This window comes from Brachyistius frenatus, unplaced genomic scaffold (genome assembly GCF_029030835.1).
Source record: "Brachyistius frenatus isolate BFR_SWC_R1_liver_20210118 unplaced genomic scaffold, ASM2903083v1 Contig_56, whole genome shotgun sequence".
Taxonomy (NCBI): Eukaryota; Metazoa; Chordata; class Actinopteri; family Embiotocidae; genus Brachyistius; species Brachyistius frenatus.
In genome coordinates, this window is record NW_027210655.1 from 1907501 (window position 1) to 1924111 (window position 16611).

A 16611-nucleotide genomic window follows, 5' to 3' on the forward strand; every position below is an offset into this window, starting at 1 on the left:
CGCAGCTTTATCCGCCCTTCGATCAAAGGGAGCGACGGCTTCTCCCCCCAGCCGACGCGTGGGAGGGGAAGGGAGAAGAGAAATTAGTGAGAACTGTAAATCGGTTCTCTTCTATTCTTCCTCGTTCTCATTTCCGCGGTATCTTGATTCCAGCAGAACGCCGCCTCCCCGGCGACCTACGGGCTGCGTTGGCGCGACCTCGACGGTCCTCTCCCGGCGCCGTGAATTGTCCCCTTAAAGTGGAAAATGTTTTGTTGTTTTTGTGTTTTTGTCCCAGGAAATGTCGTCTCTGTGTGGCACCGGCTGCCAGGACGCGGGTCAAGACGCCGCGGAGAAACAGGCAAGCGCGAAACACGACGGACAAACTCCTTTGAATTTGGATGGAATTGCTGTCGAGCAAGAAGCTTGCACACCGTCGCACACGTTTGAAGTCTTGCGGTACTTCCGCGACTTCCCCGGCACCCGCCCGTGGGTTCCCTGCCGAAGACGTTGGATCTTTTCGCAGAAGCCCCCTGAATTCATAGCTTTATATATATATATATTTTTAAATGTTTTTATTTACAATTTATTTCTGTTTAAACCGTCAGCGCTTCAGCTTTAGCGGACATTACAAAGAATTAAATGGGTGCTTTTCTTGCCGACCGTTTTCAAGAACAAAATATATTCGGTGGGAGGAGGGGGGTGTCCCGTGGCAAGAGGGCCCGCGGATACAGGGTTAAATCTAAACACGGTGGCATTACTCAATACGACGGCGCGCCCCGAGCGCATTCAAAGAGTTTCTTGGACGAAAGCGGAGCTCCGCGGCACAAAGGAGCAGCCAGGCGTCGGCCGTAACAGTAGTTTACAGCGCGACGCGGCGCTGACACACCGATACTCAATCCACATTGAAAGCGCTCGTACATTTAAGCACGTGGATCTCAAGTTAGTTCATCCTGATTTGACGTAAAAACAAAAACAAAAAAGTGTCGGACTCGGGTGGTTACACCTTCGTTAACAGCTGCGTGTCCGTTGCAGGCGAAGGAGCATCCGCGAGCACTCATTCCCGAGTTGTGTCGGCTCTTCTACCAGCTGGGATGGGTGACGGGGACGGGCGGGGGCATCAGCCTGAGACGAGGGTGAGTACCTCGGTTTGCAGAAAAAGGGCGAAACGTCAGAAACGCCCATTTTGTTCTGCTCTGTCACTTCGACCGCCATTCCAGCTCAAAGGCTTCTCAAAGGGAGGTTTCACCGCAGCTGAATTGACACACCATAATTGAAGTTGTTTTTTGTTGTTGTTGTTGTTGTTTTCCCCCCATATCAATGCCAAAAAAAAATCGAATTCTGTTGTGTGGATTTTTTTTAAATTTTTATCCCCCCCCCCCCCCCCGAATGTTTGTGTACCGACAGAATATCAGCGAGCGCCGACGGAAGGTCCTTTTTTTTTGTTTTTTTTATCGGTTTTGACGATCCGAGCGAAGACGGGCGTCCGCCGCGTCGCTGCAACCAAAGCGAATTCAAACCGGAGGCTTCCGACGCGTCGTCACGGACGTCTTTCGACCGCGGCGACTCGGACGGCGGCCGCGAAGAAAACGCTCCGCTTCGCCTCGCGACAGAAGTTTCAATTCGCGCACGACGAACAAAGCGCGCGACCAAAACGGCAAGCCGGACGGCCTCGACGGCGAAACGGACGAAGCAGCCCGTAAACAGGTCGACTTCGGCAGCGACTCAAAAAAACAACAACACGTGCGGCGAACTGATGCAGATGTATAAAGAATTACAGTGATTTGCAAGAAGTACTCGAGGGGGGGGGGTTGGAGTTCTTTCTGGATGGCTGGGAGAAGCTTTAATGAGACTTTCAGTGCCAAAACATTTTCTTTCAGGCAACAACAACAAACCAAAAAAAAAGCTGAGGGCGGTCCGGTATTTTATCTGCTGTGGAAAATCACGATGCTCCATTATGTCATGACGAACTGGGACGCTGCGTGAAATGTAAATAAAAACAGAACGCAATGATTCGCAAATCACATGAACTCCCCCCTTTTTTTTTTTTTTTTTTTGGAATTGAAAATAGACCAGATGTTGAAAACCGAGAAATGTTATCGTTTTATGAAAAAAACTTGAAATGGCAACAAAATCACATTTCTCGGTTTCAACGTTTGATATGTCGTCTTTTGTGCATCTGCGCTAAACATGTCGGTTTTGTTCGATTGGCAGATCGTTTGCGTTCTTCTTTTTTTTTGGGATTTACATTTTACACGGCGTCCCAACTGTTTTTTTTTAAAACAGGGCTGCAACTCCTGAGTTCCTCCTTCGTCCTGTCGATATCAACACATAACTGTTTATTTGTTGTCGTTCACCTTCTAGGGAGCAGATCTACATCGCGCCTTCGGGTGTCCAGAAAGAGAGAATGGAGGTGAGCGGGAGTGAATCTTTTCGTCGACGAAGAGCGACGCTCGGATGGAGCCGTAGTCATTTGTTTTTGTTTGTTTTTTTAGATAAATGTATTGTGTTTAAATCGAAGCTTTCTGATGTTTGCGTCGCTCAGCCGGACGACATGTTCGTGTGCGACGTGGAGGAGAGGGACATCAGCTGCCCACCCGCCTGGAAGAAGCTGAAGAAGAGCCAGTGCACGCCGCTTTTTATGAACGCCTACAAAATGAGAGGCGAGTCGCTCTGAACGCATCGCATGCAACCTACGATTATCACAGAACTGATCGATAAGCCCGATACCGCAAATGATCTTTTTAATCCAGTGTTTACCAGAGCGCGCAGGAAAAAAAAAAAAGAAAAGAAAAGTACTTTCTATTTAATTAAAGATGGAATTTGAAAGGGGAAATTGGAAAACTCCCCAGCGCTGCGATTGTGTTCACTTAAACTGCAACACCATTTAATCGTTACTTAATTTATCATTACTTGCATAACGAATCGCCATGGAAATCGAACTGCGAAATCGATCACGGACCTCCAATAGTTTTCTTACTCTTTTAAGTCTTTTAATTGAACAGCTACATTTAAAACCGAGGGCGGGCGACGTGGCTCTAAAATAATCTCGCTGATTCATTTCAAGAACATACAATTGCAGGAAAATAGGTGTGATGGCTCTGTATGCCGGCGTTAACGTCGCGGCGCGAAAACCTCTGGGGGGGGGAAAAAACAAAACCAAACACATTACCGCGGCTTGCTGTACGTGTGATCTTTCGTAACCAAACCAATTACGCGCTTCTGAAGTCGCTCCACTAAATCCTAAAGCCGCCGCCAGTCGTGCTCGTTGAGCGTTCAGTTGGGCGCCCGATAAACCAATAATTCGGTACCCCACGTTGATAAAAAAAAAAAAAAAAAATCTTAAAGTGTGACGGTGCGTGTTTTCTGTGGTGCGAAAAAGTACAAAAAGTGTTGCGGACGCTCGCGGATGGCGGAGTAAGTAAACATGTTGAACGGAGCGAGAGGTCTGATGGAACATGTGAAAACTAAATCCCAGCCGCAAAGTTTGCAGACACCTCGAATTCACCTGAGCTGCTGAGAGACAGACATCGGACGCGCTTTGCTTTATTCCATGAAAAAAAAATCCATCCTCGTCGCTTGAATGAAGGTTCGAGTAAAAAAAAAAAAAAAAAAAAAAAACGTTCACGTTAAAATACGTTATTTTTTCCAAAATCGCCGGATTTCAGCGGTGGTTTCTGGCATCGTGACATCATTACGTCGCAACATTGGAATATTGCCATCATTTATTCTGATTTTTTTTTTTTTTTTAAATATCAAAAAAATTATACACTTCTACAAACCTTTTTTTTTTTATGAATTAAATAGGTTTTGTTGGATAGGTACAGTCTGAAAAATAAAAGTTACAAATACAAGATTTACATTATAAACTGCGGTTTGTTGGAATATTGCTTTTAGATAAAACTCCGGAAAATCGCAGGTGTGCAAAAGGAGCTTGGTGCGGTTAGACTGTTGTTCAATCAAGGCGGTGCAATTTAAGGTCAACCTGTAATGAAAGAAATCTCCCAGAAATGCTGAAGCTCGTACCAGTGACTCATCCTCTCTTTCCTGGAGCACCGGGGCAAAGTTTGATTAGCTCTCAGCCTCCACATAATGAAGCCTCCAAAACGAGAACCCATTAATAAACACAATTTGAATTGTAACTCGGAATTTCAAAGCATGTGGCACTTTGATGTTTTGATCACCTTTTGGTTAACGATGCTTCTTCTTACCTTGTTACGATGGTAACAATTTGAGAAGGACGGCGCAAGTAGACAATACTCAAAAAATCCCCAAAATGTGATGTTGTTGTTGTTGTTGTTTGTTTTTTTCCCCTTTTGCTAAAATTCAGGGGCACAGGCAGTTATACACACCCACTCCAAGGCTGCTGTCATGGCAACGCTGCTGTATCCTGGCAAAGAGTTCAGGATAACACACCAAGAGATGATCAAGGGGATCCGTAAGGGCTCCTCAGGCACAAACTATCGGTACGTAATCAAGCAGCGAGGATTAGCGAAGTCCAAACAGGCTCCCGAGCAGTTTTATTTCTCAAGTCGGGGAGACGGTTGTTAAGTCGTCGTAACGAGAGCGCCTCGGCACCCCGTCCAAAAATCAAACTCGCGCATTATGATTGACACCCGACGCGTCCGTCTTGACGTGAGATACTACGGGAAGACGGTATGTTGTTGTTTTTTTCTCTCTCTTTTTTTTTTTTTTTAAGTACGCTTCCCTCAAAAAGGGTCCCAAACTAATGCGCAGCTCATCTGCCAAGAACCGGTAAAATGAATGAGAACTTGGAAGCGTTCCGGCACAAGTTCCCGCACGATCCGTCCCGACGGCAGGAAAAAAAAAAAAAAACTTTGCCGGCATCGCCTACAGGCAGGCAGCTGCCAACTCTTCTCCGCAAAACAACATGTTTACGGCTCTCGGGGGGGGGTTTAAGAAAAGCAGAACCGCGGTACGTCAAATCGGCTGCGTCACGAGGACCATTTCATCACAGCTGGTGGGTTTTCAAAAGTGAAACGCAGGCCGACGCGAGCGGCTCCTTCTCGTGCCCCGCCTCGCCTCATTTACCTCAATAACACCGATGCGGATCGTTAGCCGAGACGTGTCGGTTCGCACCGTGGAGTCGCCCCCGTACGACAAAGGCAATTTTGCTTTATATTTTTCAAACTGAAGATCTTTTTTTTTTTTTTTATCATTTTTGCTGCTTTCTTCTTTTCTTTTCTTTTTTTTTTTTTGTTGCATAGAATCTGTCACTTTGTTGAATTGTGCGTTTATCATTTGAGGTTGCGTTACAGTTCACCGTGGAGAGAACAGGCGGATCGCGGTGTGATTTTTTACATTTTCAAGGTTTAACAGTGAGATGGTTCCCCGTGTACGCAGCTCAATAAAAGGAGGAAACGTCGGGATGCGTTGTTTTTCCCCCTCTTTTGGGGTAATCAGGGACTTTTTGTTTATTTTTGCTTCCTCGTCCCGAGCGCCGCGCCCGATCCCGAGTCGCTGCGTTGCCTCGACTTGACTTGATTGCCACACAATCAGAGACGCCGCAGACGACGTCAGACTGTAGAAAAAAAAAAAAAAAAAAAAGTTAATGCGTCAGAAAGTTTTCAGCCTCCGGTGTCGTTTGTTCTGTTTGTACAACGTGCAGGTATGACGACAGCCTGGTGGTTCCCATCATTGAGAACACACCAGAGGAAAAGGACTTGAAAGACCGGATGGCTCGTGCGATGGGAGAATACCCAGATTCGTGCGCCGTTCTGGTCCGCCGGCACGGTGTTTACGTATGGGGCGAGTCTTGGGAAAAAGCTAAGACCATGTGAGCATCTGCCTCCCACAGCTGTGGACCTTTTTGGTCTCGTCCGTGACTCGGGATACGTCCGCGTAATTGTTTTGAGGGTACGATTTGAAGAAAATCAATCCTGAACCCTTTCTTGTATTTTTCCTCTTCCAATACATTGCGCAGGTGCGAATGCTACGACTACCTGTTCGACGTCGCCGTCCAGATGAAGCGGTGCGGATTGGACCCTTCAGCCCCGCCGACGGAGGAAAAAGGAATAGTTTGACATTCGTGCTGCGTTTTTTTTTTTTTTCTTTTAAAGAGACATTTGTTGCAGGAAAAAAAAGGTTAGTGGAGTTCAATCAGGAGAGCAGATTGTAATCATTTGCCTTTCACGCCGGCCTGCTTTCAAATTTCATGAAATTTTGATGGTAGGGCCAGATTTAAAGGCTTGAAGGAGATTGAATGCCTGTGATCTGGAAGTACCCGGAGGTTTCACGGTAAAGCACCGTGGGACAACTCGTGAGTGAGCAAGATGTCCAATCAATGTCCTCGGGTTCATAATGCTTTCCCCGTTCAAGTCTGACTGCACTGGAATCAAGGTCTCGGTGTACGCCAGGCAGGAACACACCGTGCATGTGAACTGATCCGTAATAATGCTTAACTTCCTGCGCTTTCAATCAATAAAAAAAAAAAGAGAAAAAAGAAATAAAAGATGGAAGGTTAACAGTGAGTCGGTGAGTTTTTTTTTTTGTATTTTATTTTTTTAGGTTTTCTCTTAAAATAAACCAATTTTCCATTTCTAAAACAATTTCTTTCCCTTGCTTTATTTTTTTGATAGAAGACACAAAGAATAATAACTGATGTTTCTTTTTTTTTTATATATATATATATATATATATATATAAGCTACAAATCATGTCAGTTTTTGGAGACACATTTCAATTTCATACAATCAATAAGATACAATTTTCACTTGTGGGGGGGGGGGGGGGAACAAAAAAAACAGCCAACCCACAAATGACTGGTCATTTTGTCGGACACTTTCCGCTGAATGCAGCCCCTTTGTTGTATAAAAGGACTCCTGCTGTGTCCATTACACATCCTTTTATTCACACACACACACACACACACCACCATTCCAGCAGCAGCAATGCAAATGGAAAAAAAAAAAAAAAAAAACTCGTACGATGCCTGTAGATCTCCGCACAGCGTGCGTTCAGTCGTCTGCACACTCGTATCTCATGAAAGCCGGAGTTGTTGTTCTTTTAACAAGCTCCCTCCGCTGCCGCCGTCCCATTGCTTCCGCCACTGTACTCGCTCAAAAACCCAAGTGCTGTCAAATGTGCCGCAGGCTTATTCAAAATTGGTAGAACAGGAGTATAAATTTTTTTTAAAAAAAACCCAACAGCAACAAAAATATCATTTTGAGCCGCACCGACGCCGCCGAGATTCCTCACTCCTCTGATTAATGAGGAATTCCGGTAAACTCATTTGCGAAAGGAACCGAACGGCGCCCCCCCCCCCCCCCCCCCCCCCCCCCCCCCCCCCCCCCCCCCCCCCCCCCCCCCCCCCCCCCCCCCCCCCCCCCCCCCCCCCCCCCCCCCCCCCCCCCCCCCCCCCCCCCCCCCCCCCCCCCCCCCCCCCCCCCCCCCCCCCCCCCCCCCCCCCCCCCCCCCCCCCCCCCCCCCCCCCCCCCCCCCCCCCCCCCCCCCCCCCCCCCCCCCCCCCCCCCCCCCCCCCCCCCCCCCCCCCATAAAAATGACATTGTGAACCTCGCGACGTCAAGAGACTCGACGTCTCGACTAAAATTAGTTCTCTGATTTTCTTTTTTTCTTCGCTGCCGCCGTTCATTGAGGTTTATCTCAAAATCGTTCACGTTTAAGAAAAAAAAAAAAAAAAAGTCAGCGACGTCAAAGTCGGGCCGTTATCTGACAGTCACATTTTGAGAGACTCAAAGCGCTCATACCAAACGTTATGTGTATTATATTCTCCGACATTCGCTCCGCGATGCGTTCCTATTAATATGTATTGCCCGTCAGCCAAGAAAAGTTCAGCAACAGACACGTTAAGAATAGAAAATGAAGAAAGACTCGCTCCTGGGGGTCGCTGCGGGGCATTAAGGAGCTGCGGCAGGTTCAGTTTTGGATAGTGATGAGGGCCCAGAGCTTAAAGTATACAGATGGTCACTTTAGAGAGGAGCAGAAACAAAGAGGGACGATGTGCTTGTTACACTCTTAAGAGCAAAAAAAAAAAAAAACAGTGTTAGTTTCAGAGCATAGCGTCTGGATAGTCGAGATTTAAAAACAAAAACCAGGCTGTGAAAGCATTTAAGTAGCACGCGAGCAGGCGCGGAAAGCAGCGCGGTGCATTTACACAAGTGATGTACTCACGGTACAGTTTTGAGGTCCTTGAACTTTACTCGTACAGTATCGCTATAACGCCATTTGCTGCTACGGATTTTTATACTTCCACTAAAGGTTCCTCCACGGATTTTTGTCTCTATTTGGAACGTAACCGCGATAAACGAGGGTTCACTGTATTTCCACTACATGTCCGAGGGAAATATCGTCATCCAGTCCACTAAATGTAGTTCTAACAGCTTAAGTTGCTTTTCAGATGAAGATTTGACACAATGGGACGATATCGCAAGATTTTAAATTACAACGCATGATTAAGTGATGATTAAACCAGAGATTGTTTCGCATTTCTGGCTTTTGATGTCTTCCAGTTGTTAGCAGCTTCATCAAAAGGTGATTTTTGCCGCTAAACTACTCACTTCATTTCAATAAATGTTCAAATGATCCAATATCAGCCTGCTAAGTCGGATTTTTCATGCGCGACTTTACTTTAACGGTCCGTTTTTACACTGCTGTGTTGGTATTTTTTTTTTTTTTTTTTTTTTACTGAAGTAAAGGATGTGAATACTTCTAGTACTGCACACAAGTATATTTCAAAGAGGCTGTCAAAGTAGAGGACCATCATCAGAAACATGTTTAACTATCAAAGTAAAAGTACTTCCTCTTCAGAGAAATACCTGCTTTAACTAATACGTTACATAATTAGAATATTTGTACGAATAACTAATTGTGTAAGTGGCATTTGTTATCGTAGCTGGTTAAAGCGGAGCTAATTTAAACAACTATTATATATAAAATAATGTAAACTCGTGTTTTTTTTTTTTTTTTTTTAAATTTTGAAATCTTAATCTGAAAAGTAGTCCGAAAAATAGCAGTCGCAGTCTAAGCACAGTGCTCCCCCCTTGAAACGAAGTGAAGTGGGACTATAATGGCGTATAATGGGGACACTCAAGTGAAGTTTCAATACAAATTGCACCGAAGCAGTTTCATCAAAGGTCCTCTGTGGGGTTTTTGACCTCCAGCAGAACAACGGAGCCTCTACGAGTGGGTTCACCTTTTGTTTATCTGGTGCTCGTGGGCGACGGGGAAAACAACAGTTCTACCAGCGGTTTGACTTTCGGTGACTGAAGCAAGCCGACACGCGCGGCAATACGGCATTAAGAGGTCGGGAAGAAGAAGAAAAACAAAAAACGTAGGCAAGTAAACATGGACGTAAACAAGCAGGATTTCTCAATGGATGTTTCTCGACGCACGCTCTTGCGATCGTTTTATGAACAATGAACCACATCCGACAGGTTTGTTTAACCTGAAGGATACACGCGACGCATTTTGCCGAGTCACGCCCGGTGTGTTCAGAGCGCCGCAGAACGCCTTCCGGTTTTTCATTTCGCGTTTGTTTTGTTTTTGTTTTCCACCCCGGCTCCACCCGCCTGTCCAGTCTCTGCCGTGATTAATTACAGTCTGGAAACTCCGTTCGCTGAAGGTCGGCTGGGCTGCTCCGAAGGACGGGCCGATCGGCGGCCAGTGGGAGTGGCTGAAGCGCGGGCGACGTCGAAGTCGAGCGTCGGTTTCGAAAACAACGGCGGCGGCGGCGGCAAGAGCCGGGGGAAGCAGTCGTGGCGACGCCAGCGGCTAATAAGCAATTGAAACCGGAGCAAGAAACAACGCCCGAAACAAGTCCGCAATTGATATTAACTGACGTGACATCGCCCTTTCCTCACACTGGGGGAAGGGATCTCTGTTGCTTACAGTTTGGCGAGTTTCGGGGCACAACAGAAGTCATATGCTGGTCGAGGCTGCCGCAATAATGAACCCGAGGTCTTCGCCCGTTAGGATGCAATCAACTGGAAACGATCTCCGGCGGAGCGCGGCCAGACCCATGTATTCACGCAGCGAATTCTGGCGCGGTGTTATCAGACTTTTGTTTTTCTAAAATCGAGCTTACGCTGATGGAAATCTATTTAAACAAAAATGGGAAAAAAAAAAAAAAAAAAAAAGACAGAAAGGAAAAAACCCTTTTGAGGCTTATCCCTAATTTTAGTCTCGAAGAGCCGCAGATGGAGCGCATTGTTTGTGAGGATTAATCCCACAGAATGTTCCATCGACTAACCAAGTACCACATCATCCACAATGAATGTAACATTTACAGAAACCTTTGTCCTCCCCAAAAAAGTGGTTAAGATTACGCACACTTCCCGTGCGAATAAGCACGCTTAAAATATGTTCACTTAGCAGACGCGAGACGCCAGGAAAACCTTAAATCTGCATCGGAAAACGACCTAAAAACACAAACAAGAGCGCTTTTGTTTTTCCTCCTCTTATCGGTACCGACGGTAAAAATCCATTCGCAGACACTTGCCGTAATCCGTTCGATGGTACAAAGAAAGGCCCCGCTCCCTTTCCTCCGAGACACCCTTTTCCTCATATTTTTGACCCACCTGTTTGCATTTCGGGGTTTGAACTTGAATGGATCGCGCAGCGTTTCGCCTGGACGGCCAAGAAATCCCGTCGCTCATCACCGCGGCCATTAGCGGTCCTTTTTCAGAGCGACGTTATCAGTTCGCCGCGCAGGGCGTCCCATTACAAGCGTCGCAGAAAACGTTTTTTTTTTTTTTTTTTTTTTTTTTTTTTTGATTGTTCAATCAACTGAGATACGCAGAGCGGTCCAAGTGCTGCGGTGGCGCCTCTCAAACCCATAAATTATGTTCAAGTTGTATTAACGTGTTTGGCACCCATGTCTCGGGAGAAAAGGGAACACTCATTGCCGCACCATTTTTTTTTTTTTTTTTTTACGATATTGATTAAAGTGTAAATGTGTTTATGATTTTTAGCTTCAGTAAAAGCCTTGTGACAGGCCAAATGGTGATATAAATTAATGTTATTGACGTTGAGACGCGAGTACTGTAAGCTTACGTGCATCAGCCGGTCGGCGCGCAGTCACACGTCCAAACAGAAAAACACTCGATTCTCGGCCGGGCCGCATCGGGTCATGTAAAATACATTATGCTCTTTTTTTTTTGGGGTGGGGGGGGTATTTTGCCCCGTAAAGACGAACACAGGGGTGACAGAAAATACAGAACGAGAGGAGCCAGAATAACACATGTTCTTTACTGCAGTGATTCACCATGACACGTACAAGTTGTTTCTGGAAAGAAAACTATTTTTCCACTTTTCCGTGCACCGAGATCATGAATATATATTTTATACTAGAAGCCGTAGAGCACAATATAACAAGCAACCTTTTTTTTTTTTTTTTTTACCGGCGATTAACTGACAGCCCACCGGCGACAAAGCAATACGGATCTTCTCTGGCGAACCTTGTCTGCACAAGATGAGCGATTAGGCAGCGACCACATCTGCGATCTGTGTGACTGACCGCCACGCGTGTCAGTTGTCCCACTTAAAAACAAAACATCCTTTCAGGCTTTTACAGATTCCTAAGTAAAACTAAGAGGAACTTTTTTTTTTTTTTTTTTTTTTTTTTTTGTGCAAAATAGATCAAATGTATAAGTGAAATAAAACGGCTGAAAAGGCCCGTCACGATTAGGACATTATCGCGATTATTTGCGCTGACCGCAACCATTTTGCATCACGCTTATAATAATTTCCATTCGTTTGGATGAAACCAACAGAAATATTTCCACCGCTGCTTCGACGTCCTTTTCCCACCGTTTTGAGGTTTGTCTGCTTTTGATGACATCTCGTTGGGCTCTTATCATCTGCTGTGGTTGAATGGCACATGAGTGGCGCCTTAGCGCTAACAGCTGTTTATCTTGCACTTCTAGTTTTCAACCGACCGCATTTCAATGGGCTTCTCTTGCTTTCCGGCACTTGCCCGCACTTAGCACTATACTGCGCTTTCAAAATGTTTTTGCTTTATTCTACATTTTATCTTGAATGTTACTTTATATCTGTTTTTATGTGGACCACTGCATGTCATTTTCTCGCCGTAAAGTAACTCTGAGATGTATTTCTTGTATAAAAGCTGCTCCACAAATATGGTATTATTATTATTATTATTATTAATATTAGTGACATTAACGTCGCAGATTTAGTTGCAAAGCCAAACCCCATTCATAAGATGTATGTATATTATGTTATCACACCTGTGATGAGGCTTAAACTATAATAGTGGCATAAAATGAACAGAAAAAGACTAATCGCGTGTATTCGTATGACAATTAATCGACAACTAAAATTCATGATCGTGACGGCCCCAACGTTCTTGTCCAAAAACAAAACTTTATTGACTTTTGGAGTATCCGGTCGTTTTCCCTGTAACTTCGTTGCACCGTCGACTCGCTCAAACTATAATTTCAAAGCCCATGTTGTTCCATGTCTGCTCGATGTATTAAAATAACTATATGCCAAATGTCAGCATTGACATTAAGCCGATGGCACGTCAAAGATAAAGTGTGTTTATGTGCGAGTTTGTTTTGAATTCTCTTCGCCCCCCCCGGCTGGTTAAAAGCCGTATGATGTACCCAAGGCACTGTATTGAACATTCAGCCATCGTCGTGTCTAATTGGTGTGAACCGTTAACAGCTGCGAAAGGTAATTAAGATAAAGCTGTTAAAGACAGTTGCAGACATACTTTTTTTTTATTTATTTTTTTTTTATTTATTTTTTTTAAAGCTTTTAGAGCGATTCATTAATTCTATTAGTATCCAATTCTGAGAATTTTCCGGCCTCTAATTCAAGATGAAAAATCTAATTAAAGGAACTGGGCAACAGTGAATGAATTAAGTTTTACATGACATTAACAAAAGCCTCCGCTTTTACCTATTAGTAATGGTTAAACATTTCATAATTGACTACCGATAGCTGCTCCTATGTGCAAGTAAAATCCTACCTTGCGGGTAGCTACAGCTCGTGTGAATCTATATAAACACAGCTTTCAAAGTCGCTGAATCGAATTATATATATTAAAACATATGGACAAACGCAATAAATATTAATACAATGGATCTTAATGAACCTTCACTGTTTGATGTTGAGGAAGCCTTAATTGTTATTCAGTATTGCAAAGACATAAGACACTTATGAACTAATTAAATCTCCCTGACAGAGAAATGTTTTGGTCTACAGGCTTTTGGGAGGGCGCTAATTTACCAGCCACGGGGTTAATAACAAAACAAAGACAGTAAAAAAAAAAAAAAAAAAAAAAAAAAAAGGACTTAAGGCAAAGTCCTGCAGCTGGTTGGCATTGACACTTAAGCCTCTCTATCAGGTTTAATTTACTGAGCTTCATGCGATTTAATCTCACCTAGAGAGTGGACTAAATAAGCTTAGTAAACCATATAAATCAGGCTAAGCGGCTGTCGCCGATGCGAGTTGCACCTCGGAAAAACGAAAGGTTTCTTGCCGCACCGTGTGCTGCTACAGGTTTTGAGCTACATAGTCCCGGGGAAAAAAATGGATCCTCTGCTCACTTTTGCATATGTCCTTTGCAAGTGGTATTGGTTTGATGTCTGCCAAACTCCAGTGTTAATCAGCCTCCTCAGCAAACTTATCAGACCGGCAGCAGCACTTTGCTCTGGGCCCTCTCCTTCCCTTAATCCTTTCACCCAGGCCTCACTTTGTTTTTGTTTTTTAGCCTACTCTGACTTTGCTGATAGAGATGTAAAAAAAAAAAAAAACAACAACTCAATCCACTGCTCTAGAAAACCTCCGTTCTCACCCCCCAAAATAATATTATTTTGTCTAAACTGTAGATATATGTAGTTTGAAGACATGCAGCCAAAAACAAAACAAACTTCCTCACGTGTTGTTCATTTTTATTTAAACTGTACGAGTGTCACATACAGCTTCCTCCAGAACGAACTCTGAAAAGACTTCTTGACGTTGTGGATTCAGGTGTGATGCTGAACCAATGACTAATGCCATTTAAACGTTAGACTGATAAATGTATACGTTATAGGGTTGGTGGAAGGAACCGCTCGGCGAGAGGAAGTTCAGTTTACGTTGATGTATTTCAGCAGTTCAACAACATTAAAGTCCCTTCCTCTCAAAAATCTGTTTTTCTTCTCGCTCCTACAGTTTAATGTTTGAGCCTCACTGTGCACAATGATGTATGTGCAGAGTTTAAAGGCCTTTTCACATTCATCAACCGAAGGCGGGACGTTCCTCTGTGCTCACCGAAAATCGAATTCAAAGGGGCGGGGCCTGTGAGCAGTGATTTGCGACATCACAAATAGGTTGGAAGACAATCCTAGTCTAAAATTCAACTTCTAATGCGGAAACTTCAAACTTCCAATGCGCATGCACGGAGAATTTACTTAACAGTAAAGTAAGAGACTTTTGTGTCCGGTAGTTGAACTTCAGAGATAAAATATATGTGCATATTCATAGATTCTGGATTTTTTTTTTTTTTTTTTTTTTTTAATGAGAAGAAGTGGATGTCATTTTAAGGATAGAGATAGAGAAAAGAGAAATGTTTTAGTAGAAAAATCTTATCAGGTGCAAAATGTTCTTTAAAACAGTAAATTATTTTATGCATATCTTAAAACATGCATAAAACCTTTAAAGTAAAGATGAGTGTACCAACGATTCACTGAACTCTAATACTCTCATATGTATGTTTTATTCTCGTATAAATGGTCTAATACGTATCTGTGCATTGGGAAACCAGTCCACCCTCGTAGATTCTTAGACGACGTTTGTGAAGCATCCATGTTTTACAATTTGGAGTTTCTTTGAAGACGCAAGGGCACATTTGTCCTTGTGCTTAGTGCGCCGAAGGAACTGATACCGGGGTGGAGTGGAGCGAGAAAGAGAGAATAAATTGTGAGTGTATTCTTCATTCTGAGTCCATTTTGTCCAATCTGTCTGACTGTGACATGTTGTTCTCGCTCGCTAATGTAATAAACGACAAGACAACTTGCGAGAAAAATGCATCATCATGTGACACCAAAACATTCAGATTCCTCTTCACAGGGCCATTATTGGAGATATTTGTCATGCGCTACAATCATAATCAATGGCAGTATTTCAGAAAAAGTGTGCTCTGCACAATTAGTCAATAGTTGTGTTTTACAGTACAGATTAATTAGATTGTAAGACTTTATCCTACTAAATTCCCAAAATTTCATTGAGGTAGAAGTGATAGAGAAATGAATGATAATAACTTTAAACATGATTTTTTTTTTTTGTCATATAAAAGTTGCCATTTACTAGTTTTCTAGTGTAAATAGTGTAACGAAACAAGTATTGGCAGTTTATATCCCGGTCAATTCCCATTCATTATAGTTGCACAGATGTCAGGTGTCCTTTCATTTCATTTTAATGCAGCATACTTGGATGGAATCTCAAATATAAAAATTGGTGCCACAATCAATGGACCTGTTTATGAGTGCTTTATCCTGGATGGCATTTATACAGGAGCATTTTATATGAGAGTTGAGTTCTCTGTGAGGATATGCCCGCCTGTCTGTTCTTCAAACGCGTGGGGTTCATTAGAACTTTGGCTTTGAGAGCACAGCTTTGACTCCAGCTTTGGTTTTCACCCTCAGTTGAGGCATCCCCCCCCACACCACCACCACCACCACCACCACCTCCCACCCCACCCCCGGGGGCTCTGAACAGATCCTCAAACGGACGGATTGGACGAGAAAGATCATCAATAAAAAGGCTGAATTTATATTACTTCTTATGTGCAAATGCCAATCCATAGCTGCCTGTAATTCTAATCATGTGTAAGAATATCTTTCCTTTATTTCATGACAAAATCAGAACGCGACTAAACATGTGGATGAAAAAGGAGAGCGTAAATTATGAGCCAGATTTATCATTGATTTATAATAATTCCTCTAAATCCTAATTTCCAAGTGACAGCCAGGCTTCCAGACAGCCCCAAAGTCATAAATTATGTTGATCCTGCAGACTTGAGGACAGGCAATGAATTTCATTTTGAATCTAAGTCTGTAATACAAATTTCTACAAAGAAACGGCACTAAATATTGATGCTTCATGCAGCTGAACCAAAGACTAGTCTTCTTGAGGCACATCAGTGACAAAATGTGTTAATCTCATAAAATGTTTGCCAGGTAAAAGGCTGAATTTAATTAGCTGGGGTGTTAGATATAAACCTGACAAGCCGATATAGTGTGTCAGTCTACATCAGTCACTTCATCAAAAGCTCCTATAGACAAAGTTATGATGTTATGATTGTCCTTGAGAGCACTGAGGCACCATGAAGAATATGTCTAACCTGACAAAGATTAAATGGATTATGATCATAAATTCTTGTAATGCATCCTCTCACATCCTTCAAGCAAGTGCAGTCAGGACTGCAGTCAGAAATTTGCTAATATGTCTGGGAGGAGCCCTGCTGACATCTTACACGGTATTAGTTAGATAATTGGTAGAAAAGGTGATGATGTGTAAATCACGAATAATATTCTGAACTGTACAAGTGCAGCATTTGTAGAGGGGCTTTATAAACTCTGCTAATTAATCAGAGTTAAAAAATCAACGCTCAAAAACTGTATTTGTTAAGACTGACATTTATTTTTA

At 43.5% G+C, this 16611-nt stretch overlaps 1 protein-coding gene across 2 annotated transcripts in view; it reads left to right on the forward strand.

Moving 5' to 3' along the window:
• Positions 1–6443, forward strand: part of apip (APAF1 interacting protein) — a 9142-nt gene extending 2699 nt beyond the window's left edge. For both annotated transcript variants that reach the window (XM_069705401.1, XM_069705402.1), the window contains exons 2-8: positions 278–340; positions 1015–1115; positions 2344–2392; positions 2525–2642; positions 4310–4445; positions 5609–5776; positions 5924–6443. In XM_069705401.1, the coding sequence (XP_069561502.1) occupies positions 281–340; positions 1015–1115; positions 2344–2392; positions 2525–2642; positions 4310–4445; positions 5609–5776; positions 5924–6023 (732 nt within the window). In that variant the 5' untranslated portion in view covers positions 278–280 and the 3' untranslated portion in view covers positions 6024–6443. The remainder of the gene's footprint in view (positions 1–277; positions 341–1014; positions 1116–2343; positions 2393–2524; positions 2643–4309; positions 4446–5608; positions 5777–5923) is intronic.
• Positions 6444–16611: the final 10168 nt, after the last annotated feature.